This window comes from Hypomesus transpacificus, chromosome 19, assembly GCF_021917145.1.
Source record: "Hypomesus transpacificus isolate Combined female chromosome 19, fHypTra1, whole genome shotgun sequence".
NCBI classification, from domain to species: Eukaryota; Metazoa; Chordata; class Actinopteri; order Osmeriformes; family Osmeridae; genus Hypomesus; species Hypomesus transpacificus.
The window spans coordinates 1887064-1902493 of NC_061078.1; the positions used below are offsets into that span (position 1 = coordinate 1887064).

At 48.2% G+C, this 15430-nt stretch overlaps 1 protein-coding gene across 1 annotated transcript in view; it reads right to left on the reverse strand.

The window, feature by feature from the left end:
• fbn1 (fibrillin 1) overlaps nt 1-14916 on the reverse strand; it is a 45486-nt gene extending 30570 nt beyond the window's left edge. Inside the window, exons 1-12 of the mRNA XM_047042319.1 lie at nt 14581-14916; nt 14022-14298; nt 12920-13002; nt 11795-11893; nt 10498-10593; nt 10042-10137; nt 5244-5441; nt 3660-3785; nt 1894-2019; nt 623-775; nt 133-360; nt 2-34 (exon numbers count right to left, since the gene is read on the reverse strand). Of these exons, the coding sequence (XP_046898275.1) occupies nt 2-34; nt 133-360; nt 623-775; nt 1894-2019; nt 3660-3785; nt 5244-5441; nt 10042-10137; nt 10498-10593; nt 11795-11893; nt 12920-13002; nt 14022-14188 (1405 nt within the window). The 5' untranslated portion in view covers nt 14189-14298; nt 14581-14916. The remainder of the gene's footprint in view (nt 1; nt 35-132; nt 361-622; nt 776-1893; nt 2020-3659; nt 3786-5243; nt 5442-10041; nt 10138-10497; nt 10594-11794; nt 11894-12919; nt 13003-14021; nt 14299-14580) is intronic.
• Nucleotides 14917-15430: the final 514 nt, after the last annotated feature.

Consider the following 15430-nt stretch of genomic DNA (forward strand, 5'->3'; position numbering starts at 1 on the left):
GTCAGGATGCTGATGTTCTGGGTCTGAATGATATCTGACACACACACACAAACACACACAGATAAACACCACAGATATCTCTAATACAAATAATCGACCCAAACAGACACGCTCAAACACAACACAAAGTACCTGGTCCACCTGGTCCAGGTAGAGGGAGGGGTTGTCCTGGCTGTGAGGGCTGGATTGGTTGGCCTGGATAGGGCTGACCAGGGAACGGTCCTGGGAGGATGTGAGGGGGACCACCATGGCCATTTCCTCCACCTCCTCCGGGTCCTCCTCCTCCTCCGACCCCACCAGGGAAGAGAGGAACAACCCCACTTCCTACTGGCAACTGTAGACACAGCTTCTGGTACTCCTCTGGACGGGAGGAGGCAAGCGCAAAGACAGGAAGGAGCAGGGAGAGAAAGGAAGTGCAACAAAAAAGAGAGCGTGAGAGAAAGAGTCGGCCGGCATCTTGGGTCCCCTTGACAACAACTAGGAATAAATCCTGATTATAAATCAGAGGCAGAACATTAGGGAGAAGTCCAACTGTTACAATCAAACTGTCACCAGGCTCCGAGCCTCAGAGCCTCAGACCGGTGAACCACAAGTGACAGTGTGGGGCGTGTTCAGGCCTCACCTGCTCCTCTGATGGGGCACATCTCGGGGACAGAGCCGTCAGACCAACAGCGTCCGCTGTCACAGCAGCACTGCACCTTGGTGACCGTCTGGAAGTTCTGGTTGGCACAGCGGCCGTTCAGCAGGCTGGCGTAGCAGTACCCTCCCCGGCCATCTGGGGGCGACAGGGAGCGCGTGACGGTCATGTTTCCACACACACGGCTTTACCATGCGGCGCGGAGGACTGGCATGCACAGTAAAAGCGTGTCCCCAACTTTTTCAAATCCTGTGAGTTTGGATCGCATTCACTACTGACAACAGCGCTTCACACTTAATTCGCACAAGGTGTCTTGGTGGAGCGATGAGACCTTGGAAACGGGGGAGGCTGCTTACTCCTTCAACAAGTCAAACAGGGTTGGAGGGCCAGGGGGTGGAAGACAAACAGACAGAGCCGTCCAGAGCTGCGTGCAGGGCTCTGGGGACCAGAAAGCTCATCGTGGCCTGTGGCTGCATGGGAAAGGGAGCGATGTTTGGACCAGAAGCCTCTCTGGAGCGGAAGACTCGTAGAGGACATTCCTTCCTCACAAACATCCTCTCCTGAGGGGGTAATGTGTGTGTGTGTGTCAGTTGGACCACTCTGACCCAGATTCCTCTCTGGTCCGTTCCGGGTCTGGCTGTGTTGAACCTGGGGTAATTTAGTACTCTCTGTCCATGTTTGGAGGGAAGTTGGTGGTTTGAGGGAGGGAGGGAGGGAGGGAGGGGGGGGGGGGGACTCCTCGTGTATCCAAATGTTCCAAACACAGACTGTTATCACCCCCCGGGTTGTGGGGTGTATTTTTTAAGAGCACAGTCTAATAGCTAGTTTCCCAGCCCTTTTTAACGATCCAGCACCAGAGATACACAGGTATGTGCGGTGAGCCCAATGTGATGTTACACCCCTCTCCTCTCATCACCTCCTCGTCTCCTCTCCTCTCATCGCCTCCCTGTCTCCTCTCCTCTCTGCTTGGAGAGAAAATAGCTTATTGTTGTGGAAGAAGAGGCGGGCGACGGCTGACCTAAATACTAGCAGCTGAAAGGTTGGAAGTGTTTCAGGTCTGACTGTCTGCACAGCCAACCACGGAGAGGGAGGGAAATGGAGAGAGGCCACCCCTTCCCCTCTCTTCTCCTTTGTCCTACATCATATCACCGCACTGCTCTTTACTGGAAAGTAGTCGTTGAATACGACTGTCAATATTGCTTGATTTCAGTGTTTGTGTCCCGACCCGTCGCCGCCCCCGGAGGCTGTGGGCTTACCTATGCACCTGGAGCCGTCCACAGGAGTATAGTATCCCTGGGGACACTTGCAGAAGTAACTTCCGATGGTGTTGGAGCACTCTCCTCCACTACACAACCCAGGAACATTAGAGCATTCATCAAGATCTGTAAGGAGAGGAGGGGAGGGGAGGGGAGGGGAGGGGAGGGGAGGGGAGGGGAGAGGGGAGGGGAGGGGAGGGGAGGGGAGGGGAGGGGAGGGAAGGGAAGGGAGAGGAGAGGAGAGGAGAGGAGAGGAGAGGAGAGGGAGGGGAGGGGAAGGGGAGGGGAGGGGAGGGGAGGGGAAGGGAAGGGAAGGGAAGGGAGAGGAGAGGAGAGGAGAGGAGAGGAGAGGAGAGGAGAGGAGAGGAGAGGAGAGGAGAGGGGAGGGGAGGGGAGGGGAGGGGAGAGGAGAGGAGAGGAGAGGAGAGGAGAGGAGAGGAGAGGAGAGGAGAGGAGAGGAGAGGAGAGGAGAGGAGAGGAGAGGGGAGGGGAGGGGAGGGGAGGGGAGGGGAGGGGAGGGGAGGGGAGCGGAGGGGAGGGGAGAGGAGAGGGATATTCAGACATACTGACAACTGTGTGTCTCATTTCAATCGAGCAATCCATTAAACTCCACTTGGACGTTTAGAGAGTGACTAAAACACATGTTATCCATGACAGTTAGAAAGACTTTGTCACAGGATATTAAATCCAAAACCTTTTCCTTTTTTTTCACTGGTGCACTTTCAGGACAGTCTTTCTAACCACCAACAGTATATCACATTGATGTCTGTTCGGAAATATAACTCAATAACTCAACCCAATTTGAAATGTCTTTTACACAGTCCAGAAGTTTTCCGGCGATTATTTCTGGGCATTCACCAGTGCATACTTTACCCAGAGAATGAGCCCCGCAACCCTGCTAGGACTGTTAGCCTGAATCAGGATCATGCAGAATTACTGTCCGTCTGGAAGTCATCATAAGACTGTTAATAAGGCAATATGCTTTACAGTCTAATATTGGTTAGAATAGACCTCTGTAAGCACAGAGGTGATGCCTAGAGCAAGTGTTATTTTTACGAGACAGAAATGCATACTTAATCTTAAAATAAATCCCTCTCTCTCCGAATCACAGTCACACAGTACAGAATGTCTCTGCACCAATATACCCAATCAAGCGACAAATGCTTAGACGACTAAACCAATAGGATACCTTTCAAATACACTGACAGCTCGAGTTTTTCAAATGCGTAATTCAGAAGATTAGACAGACACAGTTGGGCTCTATACAGCATGGATAGACTGAGACTGTCTGGAAAAAAATACAACACTGTACCAAAACACACCATCCATGACCAAGAATAGGTGAACAAACTGAAGTGATGATTTAAAGGGTCTGGTTTAATTGAATTAAATGTTATGATTTAGAGAAAGTAGAGACCAGGTCTCATTTAATTAGGTTTAATTGAAAAGGCATGGAGGAGCAGCATGGGGGGTAATGAGTGGGGCCTGTTACTGCACAGGAAGAATTAAGACACCGTAACTTAGGCTGCGCTGACCGCAGCTCCTAAAACGCGGCTTCTAGAACAGGGTTTAACTGCATCAGTTAGGAAATGTCAGACTAATAAAGTTCTTTTAATCTGCTTCATTACAAGGGGAGGGACCCTTGGCAGAATGAGATTAGGGATGTGGGCGCTGAAAGTGACACACTGGCGTTCTGAAGAGTTTAGAAGGGTCGGATGGTTGTTGGTCGTGGGTTTTCCCGTGTCGTTTTTGTTGTTGTTGCTCACCTTCACATTTCTGAGTTATCTCGTTGAACTTGTGCCCAGCGGGACACTTGCACTCAAAAGATCCCACTGTGTTGATGCAGTTTCCCCCCTGACAGAGCCCGGGGATGGCCTGGCACTCGTCCACATCTACATCCAGGAGAAACACACACACACACACTCAGCAACACACTTACTGACACACATTTATTTGCATGCGTTTGATTCTATATTTTTCTACCACATATACGTAAGTTTATAACTTGCATTTAACATTAAACGTTACTTATATAGTAGTTCCTTGGGTGTATGTGAAGCCCTCTGCCACATTGCTTGTTCCAACGGGCTGTACACATATGATTCAATTTGATATGCGGAACATATATTGAAAAAGAGTAATTGTGGCTTTTCTGTAGTTCCTGTTTGTCAAGTCTAATTGGAAAGACTTGGGCTGAAATGTTTTCTTGGTCCTGAGAGATCCTGGCCCTAAATGGCTGTATCCCACTGAGAATGGCCATGTTTGTGAGAGGTGGGGAGGGAGAGGGTGAGGGAGGGTAAGGGTAAGGGAGGAAGAGGATGAGGGAGGGGAAGTACTTAGATGAACGACTGTCTGAGCTCAGACCCATATAGCCCCAGGACTACACTACATTTATTTATTTTACCTTTATTTTACCAGGTGAGTCCCATTGAGATTAAAAATCTATTTTTCAACGGAGACCTGGCCAAGACACTAAACCTGAGGAACTCACTCAAACACAAACACATGCAAACAGATACAGACACACACAAACAGAACTACACAAACCAACCCTAGAGTACTTTAAACAATAGTAACGTGACAACAGAGATCAAATAACTGCCCCGCGAGGACCAGGATGTACAGTGCCCTATGGTCACACATCAACACATGCAAACAGGACAGTACACACACACGTTTACAGCCATACGCACACACAAGGCAGTGCACACATTCTGGCATGCTGCACAGTGACAGACAGACAGAGGGAGGGTGATCCTGCTGAAGAGAAGCCAAGTAGACGTTCAGGAAGAGAGGGAACAGAAAGAAGATTGAGAGGTGGAAAGATAGACAGGTAGATAGAGGAACAGAGTCCAGACAGCTGCAAATGCAGTACAGCAGTGGAAAGAACAAAAGACAGACTGAGAGAGCGAGCGAGGGGGAGAAAGACAGAGAGAGAGAGAGAGAGAGAGAAAGAGAGAGAGAGAGAGAGAGAGAGAGAGAGAGAGAGAGAGAGAGAGAGAGAGAGAGAGAGAGAGAGAGAGAGACAGAGAGAGAGAGAGACAGAGAGAGAGAGAGAGAGAGAGAGACACAGGGAGGACTGAGGGCTGGGTTACCAGAAATGAGCTCCCACACGTGGCACTGCCACTGACCCGTGACAGTCACTCTGACAGCCCCACTGCGGTGGGTGTCTGCAGGCATTCCTCACTCAGGGGGGAGCCCTGCTACCCATCCCCAATTTAACCCAATTAGAACTAATCCTCTGGATGGGCAGGAGGGGGGGGGGGTGAGAGGGTGATAGAACTGGAGAGGCTGGAGAGGGAGAGAGAAACAGAGAGAGAGAGAGAGAGACAGAGAGAGGGGTTGCCCACCTTGACACGCCCCCGTGCGGTGGTTGGGTATGAAGCCTCGTCTGCAGGGGTGAGGCTGGGCCGGGCACATCTCACAGGGGTGCCCCCACGCCCGCCCCACCGTGGCACAGCACAGGGTCTTGGTGCACACGATGCCTGTCAGCTGGCCCTGACACATCTGCTGGCTCACCGAGGCAAAGCAAGGTCCGGTCCGGTAGTCTGGAAATGCACGGATGCATGTGTGTTAGCAGAGGCTATCCAACACTGGCAATCACACAAGGGTGGGTTTACCCTACAGCTATGGACATTTCATTTAGAACGTATTCCATTCTCTAACCACCAAAAAGTTTTACTTGCTTCTTACACCCCCCTCCCCTGCTGCCCCCCCCCTCACCCCCACCCCTCCCTTGCCCCAAATATCCCTCACTCTATACAGCACACACCCTGCAAATGAAACACAAACACAGACCTCTCACTTTCTTAGAACGAAAAAGAAGAGAGAGGGAGAAAGAAAAAGAGAGGGAGGGATAGATAGATAGAGAAAGAGAGGGAGAAAGAGAGAGAGAGAATGGGACAGAGAGAGAAAGAGAGGGGGAGGGAGAGACGCATCTCCCTCAATACGGCCTGGACACAGTCCAAAGGCAAAAATCATTTCCACATTTTGCAGCAGACAACAGACACACAGAGAGAGAGGAAAAGGGGTGCCCTGTTCCAGCATTACAGTCATTTCTAACAAACGAGACATTGTGCCGTTCCTGAGTGGACCGGGGCCCAGCCCAAGTCCGTCACGTGCGCCCTGCCTCTCCAGGCCTCTCTGTCTATGGCAGAACCGCTGTGTGAAACAGAACTGGGTCATCTCTCTCTCTCTCTCTCCCTCCCTCCCACCCGCTCTCCCTCCCTCCCCTCCTCTCCTTGGTGTATGGTATGTAGGCTATGCTGCTTTAAGTGCTTTAGCAGCCCTGAGGAGGAACCGAACCCTCCTCTCCACTCAGGAGGGGTGACCAGACTCAGGAGCTGGTCGCAATCCCACCAGCTGGACTCCGGGTGCAACCTCAATGTGCAAAGTGTTGCTTTGGACTGACTGACTGACTGACTGACTGGCTGGATGACAAGCTGACTGGCTGGCAGGCTGGCTGGCTGAGTGACTGATTAAATGACTGCCTTCCAACTAGCTAGTTAGCCGGCTAGCTTACTGGCTAGCTAACGGGCTAGCTAACTGGCTGGCTAGTTAACTGGCTGTCTAGCTAACTGGCTGGATGGCTGAAAAACCTATATGGGGCAACATTGGACCTACAACCAGACCCACTGTCTGTGTAGAGAGGAATCCTAAGCGTTCTGGAAACCTTCCACACAGTGCCCTCTTAAAACCACCGACAGTTGACCTTGTGAGATTTCTCCTTTCATCAGATGAAAGTCCATGTGTTGTGACTGTCTGCCTGACGCACATGATCCATCTGACATAATACCTGCTTATTAAGACCATCTCCAGCACCTGAGGAGGAGGGAAAAGACAAACATGAACCCATCCAAAAGAGCAGAGGACTCGGTTGGGGGGGGCGGGCGGGTCTGAAACAGGGAGGGGCTCAGAGCTGTGGGGAGCATGTGGTGTCATTTCTCTCTCTCTCTTTCTCCTGGTCTCTCTCTCTCTCAGTCTCTCTCAGTCTCTCTCTATCTATCTGTCTTTCTAGTTCCGCTGGTGGATCCGCCCATGTCTTCCACATCTGGGAACAATCGCGCAAGTCAAACGCACACACACACATTTATACACGCACCCATTACATTCACACTCTATCTCACTCACACATACATAGACACACACATATAGTCTGAAATCCCCCTTCACACACACACACATCGAATTCCCCTCCAACCCTCATCCTCAAGCCAAGCAGGGATGAACCCAGGACAGACTAAATGTTATAAAAAAACGTTGTTTTCCCAACATATGTTGAGACATGTCTTCAATTTGGATGGGTTAGGGATTGACTGTCAAAAGACTTCCAGTGTCAGAAACAGAATATATACCGTGAAGGCTGGCTTCAATAAAATACTCCAATGTTGACACAACAACCATGGAACTGGTGTAAAATATAGAAGCCCCCAACAAATAAATGAAAGTTGAGTGAGTTTCCTAAATTTATTCCAGAAACTTTGTTTACACCAGACCATCGTTTCCTACACTTCACTGCCAGTCTGAAACCCTCCTTTTCCTTTCTCTCTGCTTTTCTAACCATCAAAAAAGTATTCATGTGAAGTCACTTGTGTCACACTTTCTGAGTGTGTGTGTGTTTCCCAGCTGACAGTGTGCAAATCCTAGTATCAGGGTGTGACCGTCCCTGTGGACACAGGACCTGTCAGCAGAGCTATCTCTCCACTCAAGAGTTTACAAGCAAAACACACACACACACACTTTGCTGAAAGGTTGGGATAACAACAGAGGTTGATAGGAGAGTCGCTGGGGCATTCCCAGACAAAAGGACTTCACAGTTGACTGCCTTCTCCATCCTGTCTGAACTGATAACTGATTGACCGTGCAACTCCCGTGTTGCCATCTTAGGCCGGTCTTTCACCAAGATACCCCAACGGGATTGGAAGGCATCCTCAGACTAAGTTTGCTTGTATTGTTTCACCAGAAGCAGAGGGTGCTGTGGGATTTCTGAGCCTTCGCACGTGACCAGGACCGCTGTAACTTTTGGCTGGTCCTAAATTCCTCCCGAAATCGCATTTGCTACCAGCAGGAAGTACGTCAATCTAGCTACTCATTTTTTGTTCTGTTTCATACCTCTCCAGAGGAAACAAGCTGCAATGCCCTATAGGGCAGCTCAGCCCTAAGCAGCACAAGCTGCTAGTGTGTCTCCACAATGTCAAGGTTACTAGGTTGCGTGTGGCAAAGACTTTTATATTTTATTTATAGTCTTTTATTTTTTAGCTACGCAGGCCGATCTTAAGGCCCACAGCTGGAGAGACAAATACGTGCTTTCTCCCCTTGCCAGATCACGTGACAACCTCCTGTCTTTACTAACGTGATAAGATCTGGGTCCATGTAGGACCATGTGCTGTAAATAGCATGAAGAACAGTGTGTTTTATCAGAGACAAAGAGGGGTTGGGGCACACAATGGCTTTCCCTTGGGAAGGAGTGGAATCTGGCCAAGGAAATTACATGAAAAGTAACTTAACTCAAAAGGCCACCATGTCCACTGGCCTGATTTTTGACAAGAGGCACCAGTGGGTCTCAATCTGCTGTTGCGAAGCATCCTCCAATCACAGCTCACAGATCAGTGTGAGGTCCCTTTGTATAAACTGATCCAGGTTTGTGATGCGATTAGAGAAAAAAAAGGACGTAAGCAGGATCCGGATGTGCGTTTGAACACATTACCAGGAAAGTTCAACAGCTGAGGTAACTTGACTGTTTAACAGGAGAGATGGTCGATGGTTGGCTTTCCAAAGAGCATTCTTGTTGTCGTAAACACACACATGCTCACACAAATACACACACACCTACAAAACACACACACACAGACACATCACACTTACACACAAGTAAGCAAATATGAACTCTGTTTTGATACCACCCACATGAACACACACCAGTGCAGAGTTAGGCCCAAGTTTTCAAGACAAGTAATTTACACAAATTATGCAATGTTTTTATTTACCAGACGCTTTTATCAACACCCAACTCACAATAGCCCTCAGAAAACATTTGAGTTTGGGGACTCAGTAACTTAAATATTGATTTGGCAGTTTTGATGCCAAGACAACGCCTATTCAAATTATTATACAATCCAAAACCAAGCCTGTTGAACTGTGCCTCATTGAACCGTTTTTGCTACAGATAATGATAACTGAGTTGAGGGGCCAAACTAGTCGAAAACTCATGCGGACAGATTCATTCAAAGACATGTCAGCGGAGCCACACTGGAAGAATCTGGCAAACTGACATCTATACAAACCCCCTCTCGTTACCAGGGAAACCCCCTCTCGTTAACAGGGACAATCAGGAATTAGGGGTCTGCTGCTAAAGGAAATATTATTGTTACAAGGTCAACGCTACGACCCTCAAGGGGTCATCACCGCCAGAGACCGCTGCCTGCATCCGTCTAACATACAGTACTCCCTTGTGGTTACACACACACACACAAACACACACACACACACTCAAACACAAACACACTCGAGCACACAGATGACTAAAAAGCCATAAGCTGTGCTCTGTGTACATGTGTACATGACTTTCTGCAGCTTCCACGCACCACGGTGAAACCACAGGGGGAATGGAGGTCTTTCGTTTACAAACAGAAAACATTCAATAATTCATTACATCCCCCCAGACAGTCGTGGATGACCAGATGTGGAAAATAATGGTTGTTTCTGAAAGCAAGCGTGACAACACAGCGTTCAACAACAAACCCTGCACAGATCACCAGCCAGCACCATTACAAAACAGACAGAGTATCCATGCCAAAGCGATAAACATTGTTGATTTTAGGTAAAAAATAAATTGTAAAAAAGGAATATTGTTGTACTGTTAGAACCACAATTCTGTAAAGAAAGAGTTGCCGTATGAAGTAACTTGGGCACACAGAGAGGACATGAGAGGAGAGGAGATTAGAGGAGAGAATATGAGAGGAGATGAAAGGAGAGGAGAGGAGATGAGAGGAGAGGAGAGGAGAGGAGAGGAGAGGAGAGGAGAGGAGAGGAGATGAGAGGAGAGGAGATGAGAGGAGAGGATATGAGAGGAGATGAAAGGAGAGGAGAGGAGATGAGAGGAGATGAGAGTGTTTTCTCTCTGACAGAGAGGGGTGCGGAGGGTCTTACCTCTCTCACACTGCGCCCCGGTGAAGCCGTAGGTGCACACGCAGCGGTTGGGAGCCACACATCTGCCTCCGTTCAGACAGCCCGTCTCACACACCGCTGGAAGCACATGAGCACACAGGACCCTCAGGTGAAGCACATGAGCACACAGGACCCTCAGGTGAAGCACATGAGCACACAGGACCCTCAGGTGAAGCACATGAGCACACAGGACCCTCAGGTGAAGCACATGAGCACACAGGACCCTCAGGTGAAGCACATGAGCACACAGGACCCTCAGGTGAAGCACATGAGCACACAGGACCATCAGGTGAAGCACATGAGCACACAGGACCCTCAGGTGAAGCACATGAGCACACAGGACCCTCAGGTGAAGCACATGAACGTCTGCTAAATGAGTAAATGACTAAATGACCCAAATGTAAATGTGTCACAGAGCTGTTGTGACGTGTTCCTTACGTTGACCGCAGTGAGCTCCTATATAGCCCTTCTGACACATGCAGTGGTCCTCTGCGCAGGATCCTCCGTTCATACAGCGGATGTTGCAGTGCTGCACTGTAGGGGCGAAGACACACACACACACACACAAGTCAGGTTTACAGTTGAAGTTAGTGAACACACATGCTGGCTATATTCATGACATAGGCACTGTAAAGGCACTAGCTACACTCAACCCCCGCATGACAGAAGGGAGAAAAGTGCCCGCTGAAACCAAGTCAGTCACAAAGGTGTGATGGGCTTTGGCACGATGAGAGGCTTGGACACTCTGGAAGATCAAAGTTACACTTTCTAAGCAAAAAAATAAAACGCGGTGGGATTGCCTTACAGTATAAACACTTCTGAATGCCCTGTGAACCATGTTTATCATGAATCCTACTCAGATGACCACATGATCACATGATGTCACATGATGTCTGCTGTGAGCTGCTCCACAGCGACATGTTACGATGTTGACTGTGGACCCCTTCCAAAGCACCCACCTATTCAGCTCAGACACACAATATTCCAATTTCTCTCTTAAAAAGCATATTTTATCAAGAGTACAGAGAAGTGCAAACAGGCTTTTGTGAGGCGTCTAAGTATTGGTTTGGGGTAAGTTTTGGTCTATTGTTATTTTATGCTGCATGTCTGAGTACATGCATACAAGCCACCCTGTGTCCCTCATTTAGTGCAACACAAGCCCTGAGACAGGATGTGACATCACACTGCCGTCAGGTCAGAAACCAGACAGAGATTTCAGCTGGAATGATCTCTGCCAAAACAGCTCTCACATACCATCTGAGCCCCTCTCAAGTGTTCTCTCTTGGGGATGAAATCAAACGTATTCTTATTTCTGCTTCAAATCATCTCTCAACGCTTGACATTATTGTTGTAGTTCGGCAGGGAAAGCTTAGATCATTCTCACAGTGCAGATCCTCCTAACTGTTCAGTAAAAAGGGTGTCTCTGGGGGGGGGGGGTATGCCTGTGCCTCAGTAACCTTTCACACAAATTTTCATACCTAAATAAATTTATATTTTGACCTAGTTTCCATTTACTTATCGATGTGTCACTTCTGTTTTTGCTTGTGTGTTCTGCAGCGGTTTAGTCCAGTGTGAAGAAATCAATTTACCAAGTCTCCCTCCTCCCCAAAGGTAACTGCAGTGGTAATCCATACACCGTATGTCTGCCTAGTCTGCACCACCGGTCTTCTCTCTTCGCGTGTCACACACTAAAACAGCAGCCAGTGTACAGAGTGAGGGTGTTCGTGGAGCGTACCTGACTTGGACCCACACGAGGGAGAGATCTGCCCAGTGGGACAGGTGCACATGTTGGGTCTGGAACAGAAGCCGTCTCCACACGTACTGCGGCAGATGGCTGCAGACGACGAGCAAAGCACAACTCACACAACCTCTTCAGGATAGACACAGCGTATAACCATGTACAGTGTAAACACACATAAAAATACAATACATTCAACGCTGTTCGAGAGCTAGTTTTCTGGCTCCCTAAAGAATAACAGGCCTCTGTTTTCTCTTCTGTCACTACAGGCTGGAAGTACCAACAGGTCTATTTGACCGTTGGATCAAACTCAAACGAACCCCCTTGCCTAATATGGGCGTTATGGTTTTCAAAAGCCCATGATGGTTTGATAGCTGGAGTCCCCATGGCAGAGGCCCTGGCCTGCTAGTTCTTCTCCATGTTATAGTACAGACATTCTGTAGCTTGTGTACAGGCAAGTCTGGCTCATCTTACTACTCTGTGCTTCTGTTCCCACAGTCTAGTGCTGGCAAGACCTCCACCTCAGTTCACCCCCCCCTCCCCTGTCCTCTTTCCGTCCTTCTCTCCTTCTCTCCTTCCCTCCTTCCCTCCCTCTCTCCCTCTCTCCTTCTCTCCTTCCCTCCCTCTCTCCCTCTCTCCTTCTGTCCTTCCCTCCCTCTCTCCTTCTGTCCTTTCCTCCCTCTCTCCTTCTCTCCTCCTGTCTTCCTCTTCTGTCTTCACCCCTTCCCCTCTCTCCATATTTTGCCGTTCACTGTTCCCCCCTCTCCTCGTCCGTCTGTCCCCCCCCCCCACCCAGACCAGTTAGGTGGAGTCCAGACACTGACCCTGCCGCCTGCTTAAACTATGTCATCAGAGCGGCCGACAGGCGAGCAGCCAGAATGCAATCACACACACTGCTGGGACTGAGGTCTTCCTGTCTGCCTGCTCTTGAGGGAGGAGAGAGCTATGGACATGCACCAGGCCATATTCCATGCAGTGTGAACTGCTACTGATCAAACGTAGGTGTTTAAGTGAGTGGACAATATGGTCACTGGTTTTAATCTGATGAAACAGTGCTATCCAAGGCTATTGCTAGGTAGATGTGCAGTGCTAGCTTGGTGTCAGATGAAGGGCGACACTCACGGACGATGCACTGGTTTCCCCCTGTGAGAGTCTTCCATCCTGGACAGCAGTAAGCATTGGTACGAGATCCACATACGTTAGGTCTGGGGGGGGAACCAAGGAACGTCAAACACTTGAATAGCAAACTGTTTCCCTACTTACACAAAATCTACTTTTATATGTTAACTTCTGTGATCACGTGCCATGGATAAAAGTATTTTGAAAGTTGCTGCAAGGAAACAGCACAACCTAGAGCTGCATCACTGAATTGTTCACCCTGATCTGTCATTCTCACATGGTTTACACTTCCTACCCCAGAAAAAGGGCTTAAAAATGAGTTAGCATTAAAAATGAATTTACTTTCAAACAACAAAAGCATGTGGTCATCGTAGGAAATGACTTTCATCAGCTCTCTGCTTTTAGAGTTTGACAAACGCAGGCAGGCACACACACACACACACACCATCTCCCTACCAGTGACCCACTGTGTACAGCTGCTGATGTGATTTATCCCAGAGTGGGGTGTGGTGTTTCTGGCCAGAAAGGATTAGGCTGTGACTCTCTTTCAGTGCAGCAGGCATTCCCACAGCCACACACGGCCAATAGCCTCCTTTGTTTGGATGTAATTTATTATTGCAGTCAGCAGGAATGTGATAGTCTTGCCAGTATTTAATTACCAAACTTTCCTCCAAACATCCCATCACTGAGAATCTCACTTGTTGGGGTTGACCTGCATTCTCAACAAATTAAAAACAGAAAAAGTTGAACTATCCTGTGACCCTATCCCTGTTACTTCAGTATGAACGACCAGTGGGCAAAGTGTATGTTATTAGGAGGGAAATCGTTTAAGGGACTAATTATAGTTATTTGCTGCTTTTAAAGCTAACATACAGTCTTGCATTGTGTGTATAGGACTGAAAAGGATGCTTACCAAATCTGCAGCAACCTTCCCTAAAATATTCAGATTGAAATGAACTGCACTCAGGACTAACAGGTGGGTCACATTTATACGAACGTACACACCCTTAAAGTTGAACCTATATAAAATCGTAATTTAACACGGCTATGTGATTTTTTTTAATGATCTGAGCCAGGTGAGTTTTACAGTAGGACAAAGTGTTACCCCCTGAGGACTTCACTTCCTCCTCTCCGCTTCGCTCTGCTTGCTCTGGGCTCCGTCGGTTTAGCCGTCTCGCTGTCTCCAGTCGCAGTCCCCTCTCCTGCCTCGGCACTCAACGACAGCACTGCCACAATCCCCACGACCAACTTCAACAGCCGACCCTGTCCCATTATTCCCTGGTTGGCCTCAACAATTACACAACTCCTCTTTCCTGCGGAATTATTTATCTTCCTTTATAGATCCCAACTCCAACGCCCCCTTAGAAGTCCCAAGTCAAAAGCTGCAAAACAATAGGATGGGGGTTTTTTCCGTTTCGTTTTCAGAAAGGCGCAAACGGGTGTGCAGAGGATGTAACGCAATGTTTCTTAATGTAACCCATTATTCTAGATGTTGCAGTGCAAAGTTACAGAAGATATTCTCACAATACAGTATCACATAAAGATAGGCGAGTAAAGCAGCTTAGTTCGGAAATATTAGGCAACAGTACATTTCATAAAACCAAGGAAAACATGCAATTGCGCACAGGATAAAGCGCACTAAGCTACGCTGAAGAATAACTCACCCTCTCTCCCAAGGAGGAATTCCTTGAAACCCAAGCTAGAGAAGAAAACCACCTATACACTTCAAACTTTTACTAGATGAACCATTTGAAGAAAATAATAAAGATAGATAAAAAAAACTAAAACCCTCAAGATGTCCGATGAAGTCTAATCTTAGTTTAGCATTTTGATTCTCTCCATCACAACCGTTGCATTCAACACAGTCTATGCGGTCTAGATTTCGCCTGGATTAATTAGAGGCGTTGGGGCATTCCAAAGGATGAGATGTGTAAAACGCTTCCCTCTCTTCAGCTCTCCTTCACCGAGAGTTCTCTAGTCTCTCTTCATCTCTGCCCTCCTAAACTTTCTCCTAAACTTTTTTTTTTGTCCTGCTCTCGCGATACACAAATTCCATCGCAAATTATGTGCGGTGAGTTTAACAGGAGTGAATGGGATCCCAGACTCATACAGCAACAGCGAGAGTCTTACTCACAAAATGCGGTAAGCGTTTACTCAGCACGTGATGGCACAAGATGATGTTTTCCAGAAACAAGAGATCATAACAGACATAATGAAACTGCACGCGAGTCCTCCCCATGGCATTTTCCCTTGAGATCATTGGTGTATAACGTGATGACAGACACCTGTTTTTTTCTTTACTTTCTAATAATGCGTATGGATGTAAATCAAACGACAGTTACAAGGCATGGCACTTCACAAGTCATTGACAGCCTCCATCTAAAAGATTACTGCCTCAGCTAAGAAGATGACAGCACATCACTTAGCGATCTAAACATCCCAGCCCACACAGCTCTTTAAGAGGGAGTCACATATTCCAGTGTTGTTGGGAAGAGTGAGGCAGTAATCTGCCGT